General features: G+C 40.0%; 1 protein-coding gene across 1 annotated transcript in view; it reads right to left on the minus strand.

Annotated features, from left to right (window-relative positions):
- GRAP2 (GRB2 related adaptor protein 2) overlaps positions 1-7,440 on the minus strand; it is a 40,533-nt gene extending 33,093 nt beyond the window's left edge. The window contains exon 1 of the mRNA XM_065850243.2: positions 7,328-7,440. Coding sequence (XP_065706315.1) covers positions 7,328-7,389 — 62 coding nt within the window. The 5' untranslated portion in view covers positions 7,390-7,440. The remainder of the gene's footprint in view (positions 1-7,327) is intronic.
- Positions 7,441-10,034: the final 2,594 nt, after the last annotated feature.

Genomic DNA, 10,034 nt, shown 5'->3' on the forward strand with positions numbered 1-10,034 from the left:
GTCTGAAAGTGGTTTGACTTTACTCATCTCTGCAGCTGGTCAAGGGAAGGCGTAAATGCTCAGCCCTTCCTGAGCTGAAGTCAATTAGGCATCTCAGACCGCATAGCGTTAATGCATTCAAAACCATCCTCTTAAAAAATGTCATGCCAGGATTGTTTAGACTGAACAGGAGAACATCATTTCAAAATAACATCCTGCTCAAAAGCTAGAAAACATTTCAAGCAAAAAAGTAAAACTAAACATACCAAACTGAAACTGTTCAAAACAGCAGTAATTCATTAAGAAAATAACCACTGTTCACCTCAAGAGATTCCCAATGTGTTTCACAAATAATGTATTAAATTCAGACTCACTTTGTATTTCTGGTATCCTGAGGGAGATGCAGCAGCTCTGGGCAGTGGCCACACAGTTCTGCAGTTTCTCCCGGGAGTTTTTTAAAGGATTACAGCTGTTCCTTTGGCTTCTCTTGCTAAAACTACCCAGCACTTTAATTAAGAACACCTTTTATGAGCTCATTTTTTGCTGCAGCCTCACTGAGAGTAACGCTTCTCTGAGACCCTCTGGGATGGGTTAGCTGAGCTGGTAAACCTGAATGTTAAAATATGATGACTGTGTCCTCTGACCCCAGCTTTACCCTGGAGGGTGCCTCTAGTTTGGCTGCTGCTTTGCCTTTTTCTATTAGTGAGTCCACTCCAAGGCACACTTACTGAGGTACACAAAGGTATCTATCCCTTCACCTAACAATGAAATCCATCCTCCAGTGCTTTTCAGCAGTGCACAGCAGGTTATGAGCAGAAGAAACAACTGTCCAATTAAAATCAAAATGTCAGATGTGCAGAAGGCAAACTGAAATCTGCCTGGGCTATCAGGGCAAACACCTTTAGACTTATGCAATTAGCTGAAGGATAATTGATGACCGCAGGCTATCAACCTACAGTTATGGGTCTCAAGTGCAAGCAATGTGCTAGGACATATCATTCAGTATTGACTCAGAGGAAAGGGCTTGGTTCTCTCTGAGTCACTACCACCACCTCCTGAAGTACTGAGGATTTCTTTAGAAATCTCCCCTAAATTACCAGATGAAATGACAAAGCACTTCGAAGACTCAAAGCAGTGGCTACTAGTGTGCCACCACTGCCGGTATCTGTGCAAGTTATGGTATACAAAACATGGTAAAAGCTCTTTAGCTGGCCGTGGAGAGGAAGGGAATTCTTCAGTTGAAAGTGGTAACCCTGATGATTTGTTACTGTGAGACTGTAATAATATAGGTTAAAGCAGGGAGCTTTGAGGCACTACCAAACAGATGGAAATCAAGCCAGAAAAAGGACCCTTATTCTGGAGTACCAATGATTACTCAAAGAACTGTCCTGAAACAACTGCCCTGGTACAACATCACTGGGAGAGCTCCTCATTCAAACAAGCCCTTCATCTTTCCTGCCTTCTCCCTCCCACTGCTCATTTTCATTTCTTTTTAGAATGAGAACTTGCTGAGGCATGGGTTTTCTTCTGCTATGACTTTGCTTGCACCTCAAGAACTGACGTGTTTAGTTGTGTTGGGGTTTTTTGGTTTGTTTAGGGTTTTATTTAATTTAAATCAAGACAGCTACTGCATAGTAAATTTATAATGGAATTATTACCTTGATGTAACTATTTGAGGTACCTTCCTGGCAGATGTATTGAGCACAGCTAGCCACATTGCTATAAAATCACCTATGCTTTCTGTTCCCTGAGATTCTACACTGAGGAATATACCTGGAGAAAGCCACTTGAATTTAAAGCACTGCTTGTTTTTGGCAATGAAGACACAACCTCTGTCAGTGCAGAGCATCCTGTGTCAACAGTGTCTGAAAGTCAGTTGAAGCCTTTCTGAAAAAAGACTAATTAATAATAAAGCTCAGGATGCTTAAAGAGCTCACCCTCAGAAGCCCTGGAGATTTAAGAAAATATTTCTAAACTCATTCTGCAATTGCAGTTATTAATGAATGATTAACTTCTACAGACATCATATTGTAGTTGCTTCAACCCCATTTCCCACAGTGACCTCAACAGTCAAGGGGAGCAAATCAGAACGGTGTTGAAAACTCGTTGAAAAATAAAAATAAAACTAATTAGTATATATTATGGAGATACTTGTCATGTCTGTGTACTTACAATGATCTGAGTTTTGCATTTAAAATAAGGATTCGGCGGTTTTGCTATGTTTGAGAAGCATGGCGTACAGTAAGAATTACAGCACTAACTGTAAGGGCACATAATGATTTTCCCGACAAGTTACAAGTAAACCTAGTAACTAACTTATTAAGTAAAATTACTCTTAAATATGGGTGCTTTAAGAAACTTGACACTTTAGGTTTGATATTATCTTTTTTTTCCTATAACCTCAATAATGGATTAATTCGGATTTTCATTCTACTTAAAGATCACAAAACCTTGCATTGACAACATATAAAGATTTTTCCAAGATTTTTTTTACCTCTATGATACTTCTTATTAAAAAAAAAAAAAATATCCCTTAAAAACCCCCTGGTGTTCAATTTATTCCTTCAGCTGATGCTACAAATAGAGCTTTCAAGACACCTGAGCTGCCCACAACTAGAATGACCCTTTCAAAATGTTCCTCACTTCACAGCAGGATTCTCAGTAGACAGCACCACCATCTTTCAGCAGGGACGCCTGGCTTCACTTCTGTTGGAAACAGAGGGAAGCAGCTGCTGTTCTGAGTGATGAAACCCTGTGAGCAGCGGTATCAGCCCCACTGAGAACTGCCTTGTTGTGATGTCGCGGGAAAGGAAAAAATATTTTCTTGAACATCATTTAAAGCTAATCTGACAACACAAACATTTAGAGGCTTTGATTATTGAATGGGCTCATTACAGCAAAAGGAGAAGATAGCATTAAAGGCATGTAATTACTTGGGATACAGGAGATAGCAACATACGCTATATCAAATCAGTAGGGAAAGGATGCAAGTGCTGTAAACGGCCTCTGCTGAAGGTAATGACATGATTATGACAATGCCTATATAACTTTCAGCAATGTAATATTGCATGTCTATTCATCCCCTCCTACTAAGAGTGTCAAAGTACTTGATGACTTCAGTGAATTAAGATTCACCTTCTGCTCAAGATGGGAAAGTATTTTCAGACCAGATTCAGTTCTCTTTGACGGTAGAGTAAATCAGGAGAATTTTTGTTTGCTTTGATGGATTTAATCTCAGAGATCTGTTACACTATCAGGACTACCAAGAAAGGAGAATCCAAGCATGTAATGGCTCAACAACAGCATTATTTCTGTCCGTGCAATGATAATACAGCTTGAAACTTGATAATACAACCTGAAACTGTAAACTAATCACCATGTTAGAATTCTAAAGTGTTTGTTCCATCCCTGCATAGAGCTCTCCACACTTGATTGATAGAGGATTTGGTCACCTTTCTCAGAACCATTATGTTTTGACTGCTGTTTGGGTAGCATACTGGATGTGACAGACTAATAGTCTGATCTGGTACAGCAAATACTGTGTACAAACACTCAGACAGAATGTCTCCAGTACCTTATCCTTATACGCTATACACTTCTGCATGCAAAACAATTACCAGGGCACATTCACACACAGAGACAACTTCAGAAGTTTGTCTACATCCTAAGATAATTGCAGGGTTCTGGAGTGTTTCTCCTGTGCCAGAATTCAGCTGTAGCTTGGAGTGGCTATGACCTGGAAACATTATGTTATTTATGTAGCTTTTTTTTTTTTTTAAATAAAAAAGGAACCTCAGAGTTCTGAGGGTTAAAGTTTGTACTCTAAGGGTTACTGGTGGATTTACCATGACAAGATACTAAAAAAATATTGGGGAACTAAAAAAAAAGTCTAGAGAACGGGAGGCATAAAGTGTCTCAGGGAAAAGAATGGCATGTAATTAGTACTGTACACTTCTCCAAAAAGATAAAGCCATATGTAAAAAAGGTTATAGAGTCAGGGAGAGAGAGAAAGGATGGATCTTGGAGCTCCAAGAGAGGGAAAACAAGAGTTTCGTCATGTGTTGGTGCATACTGTTAATTTAGGCATTCCAGTCATTTTCTTTCATCTCATAATGTTTCGCAGTACTGACCTGTGATCTTAGTGCCAGGATAATGTGTCCATTCTTAGCAAGCTTATTCCTCAAACATTAGTCTCCCCTGCTTAGATGTTATTTAAATGGTCCTTTAGCATGGTTCTCTAATGAGCAGAACAATTCTAAAAATTTAAGGCTACAGGAAGAGCTTTCCAAGATCACTTTTTGCATTTTCATCTATTTGAAATCTTTTTAGAACCAGTATTTACAGCATTTACACTTCAGAGACAGCTTTCTGGGCTAAAGCCAAAAGAAAACTAAGATGCCCTTCCTCTCACCCAGATTACCCAGCTGGGTAAACCTGACAGCTGTGGGACAGTAGTGACCAAACATCAGAAGCATCTGAGTAAAGCATCAACCCACTAGAATTGCTATGTCAGGGGATTCAGTTTGCACCTTGAAGCATTAAGTCTACAGTACTTGTTAGCCTGGCTAAAACCACTACCAATTCTACTCACGTTTGTAATTTTTTTTTAAAAAATTTTAAAGTGCTGGTTTAAAATAATATTTAACACTTAACTGTCACTATAAAATGCAGAAACAACGCAGCCTTGTTTAGCGATGAAGAACCAGGACCAAGAATCCAGTTTCTAAGCCCAGCTCAGCTGAAGACTTGCTGTGCACCCCTGGGCAAGTCACTTCACTTGTCTGTACTGTAGGACACATCTAAAAAGTGCAGTGAGGCCATACATGGAGACATTCAAATGGAATGGGACACAGAAAGACATAAATCTGCACTCTCAGAAGGCTGGTTCATTTTCACAGATTGTCAAGTTAGTTAAGCTATTAAGGCTTTAGTGCTTCTGTCATCTCAATGTAATTACATCCACTTTCGTGGGCCTGATTGCAGTTATAAAGTGAGAGCATTCATACTCACCTATCTTAAGGGCAAATGGGGAAAATGCCCATCAATAGGCAAAAATGTGTGTAGACGGTAAGACAAAAAGCTTATAAAGGAAAGGCAAGGTTAACTGCCATAAAATCCTGGATGGTAATATACTTCCTTTCCTGCTGCCCAAATGTACAAAGAACGGTGGAAAAATAAGCTGAAAAGACTCAGAAATTTCCTTCCAGGGAGCTGCAAAATAAAGCTTTTTGACAGATATCAAGTGGTTTATGGATACCTTTTACACGGGCTGGAATATGGCTGTCAGCTAGCCCTGATCATCAGATCAAGTGTGTCACAATCACTATACTGTGCATAGCAATTTGAGGAACTGAAAGCAGACAGAATAGCTACGTTCCTCTTAAACCAAAACCAGACTCTGGAGAGAAGAGAGAAAGGTAGAGGAAGACAGGACCTTATTATATTGTAAAAACTAAAGAAACTAAAATGAGCCCCAAAGACATAGGCATGGCAAGCGTTGATAGCAATATTTCATTATTGGCAAAACACAGGGCATTTTCTCAGTCACAGTAGGTAGCCTCTTCTGACTAATACCAGAGGCTGAACTTTGCCAGTGAGTGTATTTTATGGCATATATCTTACAGCTCCACTAAGAGGAGAATTTCAACTGAAAATACTGCTCAGGGAGGAAACATAGTGAAGGGAATGAAGATCATTTTCATTATGTCAGGCAGTAAGAATAAACCAGAAGGGGCTGCCTACAGCAGTAGCTCCACACCTGTGGCTTAATAGCAACCTCTTGCCTGCCAAACTTTCACATACGCTTGTGGCCACAGAGAGCTGCTGTCAAGCTGCAAATTGATGGGGAAGGCAAAGTATAACATTGTACGGAGGGCATCCTCACTGCTGTTGCCCTTGAATCAGCAAAACCAAGAGGCAGCAGCAGGTTATTGCAAGTCTAGAAGGTAAGTGTGGGGAAAAAGAAGAAATTCTGTGTCATTAGCTAAAGGAAGACAAAGTTCAAAGAGAAAAATAGTGTATTTTATTAGATTAATGGCTACAACATAAAAACCAGACAAGCTTGCAGGCACGTTATACCTTCTGCAAACTAATGTAAGAAGGTGTAAGAGATCAGGATGGACAGCTAAACTGAGCAGCAAATCTCTCTTTTTCTAGGAGTTGTACAAAATTACATCTTGTGAAAGACCAATTTTTGTTTTGGTCAGGGAGATGCCTCAGTATTAACAACTTCAGGAAGTGTGTTGACGGGAGTGTTAAGAGATGAAAACAACTTAAAAGTCCAGACAATGAAACTAAGCTAAGTTTAGATGTGTACATTTCACATTGCCTATCCATCCATGCCCAGGTTATTAGCTTCCTTGATAAAAATGGGAACGACAGCGCTATTTTGTGTTTAATCTCTTATCTGTGGGATTGTGAAGTTTGGATGCAAGAAAGAAACACAAGTAAATGTCACTAGATAGAAAAGAAAGGGGAATTACTTCACTGGGACACCAACAGCATGTTTCCAAGCCGCTACTAAGGGAACATGTTTTCTCCATATCTTTTCCTCGACTCATTTCACCACCACATCATAGCCAGGGTTTATGCTTTATTCAGAAATGTGGGTGCAGAGGCTAAAGCATGGGCCTCTCTCCTTACACACTTCCAAGTGGATGACTGGCATTGCTAGGTGCATCAGCTACCGTCTTCTATGCCAAAATACAACTGCAGGCAACTCTTTCTCATCCCCAAACCCAGCTCCTTCTGCCATTCCTGTTTACTAAAAACTCAGTCATTATAAAAACTTTCTTCTCCAGACAAATATAAATGTGCCAGCTCTTCCTGTTGCTGAAGATAATTTAGATGATTATTGTTTTCTAAGGAAATTTTGTGCTGATAATGTGCTACTAAGTCATGTATTGGAGACTGATGCCCTTTTGCTCATAGGTTAACTGCAAGACAAATCAAGCATTATGAACTTCCTCTATGCATGCAAACACCCATGAAACACACACAAAAAATCCCCACTCATCATTTTCTTTGCTTTGTTCCAGTAAATACCCTCCTTCTGAGCATAGTCCTGATCCCCCATTGACAAGGAGAAAAACTTGATGCACCTGCAGCGGAAATGAAAACATACTAAATCCTGAGCCTTGCAGCTAAAACCTTACTTGTTTAACTCCGCAGAAAATGTGATGCTAATTTAGCCAGCGCATCTACCCTTGAAACTTCATAGTGAAAGAAGCAAGCAGCCAAGCAGATCCATACCTTTGAGGCAGGTGGTTGCAGTCTGCTGTTTCGTGATCTGTGCTGAGACAAAGCAGCGGGGAATGGCACGAGTCTCATAACAAGATAATCAACTCACCTCCTATCTTCAGTGCAAGTGCTTAGCAAGGGCCAAAGTCTGCAGAGCCATGTGGGACACATGTCTTTGCCACGGCATCTTTGCCTCTCCTTTGTGAAGTGCAGCCAATCAAGCCCTCAGGGTGAAAACCGCAAGCTGTGCAGGAACTCACAGGCACGGTAGCTTATCGAGCTGGGTGTAGGACTCAGCTTAGTGTGGTTTTATTCTTTTACTGCGAGGCTTGCAGCTGCTCTAGAGCAGTTTCTCTGAATGCTACAGGTGTTTGCTGCTCCAGCTGTATGTCATGTGCTGGAGCACCCCATAACTTGCTCAACACTCAGTTTTTTAATGCACCTGTCTGGAAAGCCCTGGCCCCTTTGGACACAAGTAGTGATCCCCAGGAGCAAGCCATCAAAAGTCCACTATAATGTGCTCACTTTTGTAATATGGGGTGACAGTGGTGCTCATAAGCTGTCAGCATTTGAACCTGTGGAGCCCCTCTCCTGTCATGACAAAGTCCATGGCTCCATACGCACAGCTTACCCACACACGAAGATGTATCTCTGTAACCAAACACAAGGAAATAGGAAAACCATTTTGTGCCCGTGTAGGCACAGGCCAAGAGGAGTTGATATGAGAAAGAGTCCAGGATTTCATCAGTTTCTGCAGTAAGGGTGAACCAGGGTACTGTCTTCCAAGTTGTGAAGAGGTGTGAAAATCTGATTCTTGTAAGAACACAGAAAAGGCACATTTGTCTATTTAGTCGTTGTGTCGCTTTGTCCCTAGCAGGGGCGCACCATGGAAGGCCGCTGGCCAGGACAGAGTGACTGCCCAAAGCAGGGAGGATTTGTCTGGCCAACACCTGTGTTACTGCTCTGTCAGACAGAAAAATATTTAGGGACCACATACATGCCATAAAAATAAAAAAACCCTAAAATTAAGGCTTTCTTCTCAGGTGAGTAAAGGCTGAAAAGCCGCTGCTGTGTTACCACAGTAAGCTGCCCCCTCACACCTTGCAGTGCAAGTCCACCCATGTGTCCTCACCTATGTCAACCCCAGTGGTAATTAACTTCACACATTAATTATACTGTTATCCCTGCCGAATGCTCATTCTGCCCCGGCTAGGCCTTGGCCTTCCAAAAAACTGTTTTCCTCCCACCTTTTCTTGGACACTGTCAGTCTGTGAGATCCACACACCTTGATTTGTTAGAAACCACTTTTCTTGACTTTGTACCTGTTTGAAGATCTGGATGGGATTCTGTTTTCTTAACCATGGTTCAGTGTGGCCAAATGGTCCGTGATTTTTCCAGCCTGCTGCTCAAAAGCAGCAGAAAAAAAATGCTTTAACTCGTAATTATTGTTGAATTTGGAGAACAAGCAGCCAGATCGCTCAGGTTCCATCTGTGTCCCTCAAAAAAGCACAGGTGTTACAAACAGAAATGAGCAAAATTTTATTGATAATAGTGAAATATCTGATACTGAAAAAAAAAAGTACTTAGTAATAGATTTTGTCCAAAAAGTTACAGAGAATAATGAAGCTGTTTTGTGAATTTCTATTAAATTACTCTTTTGTCATTTTAAATTGTTTAAGTACTTCCAATACAAAATGTTCTGATTTTTCAGCTTAAACGAACTCTTTATCTTAAAATGTACTTTGATTTGAATAAAAAGGTGAAAACACCTTAAACAATAAAATATTTTTGGGCAAAACAAAACTTTCCATTTGGCCTAAGATAAAATACTCTCAACTATCCAGCCAAAAATAATTTGTGTTTTGCATTAGAGATGTCAATCTTGCAAGCAGACTAAAAATCTGTTATTTATGCAGCATTGTCGCACTAATCACGCGGAGCTGGCTCAAGAAATGAAGCACAGAATGCAAGAATCAAATGTTGATGTCTTGTCTACTAACACTAAGACCTAAACAGTGTTCAGCTTCATTCATATGACATGATTTGTCTGACATTAACTGAGAAACAAAAGCAAAAGACAGGAAATTAATGCATGGCTATATTCAGGCTTCAGGCCTTCATATTCTCAATGGCTCGATCTGAATATTATTTATATACGAACATCTACCAATTTTTTTTTCTTTTTTGTCAGAGAAGGATCTTTTAGGCTAATAATTTGTTTTAGTTATGATTCAACTACTTTGACATATTTTTATCCCTAGCACATCTTACCCTTTCAGGATCTTAGGGTACTGGACAAATAACTAGATTTGAACATTAAGAGTATATTATTTGTGAATGTAGAAGTCCTGTGTGTTATTGCCCCCAAAGTAATTAAATAATTTTATCATAGCGCCATGTCACTGTAGTACATCTTTTTACGCCTCTGAAATACTCCTGAGCTCCTGAAGTGAGAGGGAAGTCTCTGCTGGTATTGCTCTTGTTCTTTTTGTATGCATATAGAACTTCCAGCTGTCACTCTTGAACTTTTCACCATTTATTAAAAACAAGGGAACAGAAGAAAGCATGACATACCCAGTAAAATCCTAGACTTAACAAAAATCAAACTGAGTGGGGACCCAGCTAAAGAAAACACGGAGACTAAGTTTTCTGTTAAAGTAAATAACGATTGCAGGAGGATTATCCAGTCGACTTGGAAAACAAAGCAAACCAACGTATGCTGCCATGTAACCAATGTCACAGTGCAACTCTGACAGAGGAAGAAACCCACAAAGGCAAAAGAGGAATCTCATAATTGAAGTTTTTAATAGCTTAAT

The sequence above is a fragment of the Patagioenas fasciata genome, chromosome 1, assembly GCF_037038585.1.
Source record: "Patagioenas fasciata isolate bPatFas1 chromosome 1, bPatFas1.hap1, whole genome shotgun sequence".
Classification (NCBI taxonomy): Eukaryota; Metazoa; Chordata; class Aves; order Columbiformes; family Columbidae; genus Patagioenas; species Patagioenas fasciata.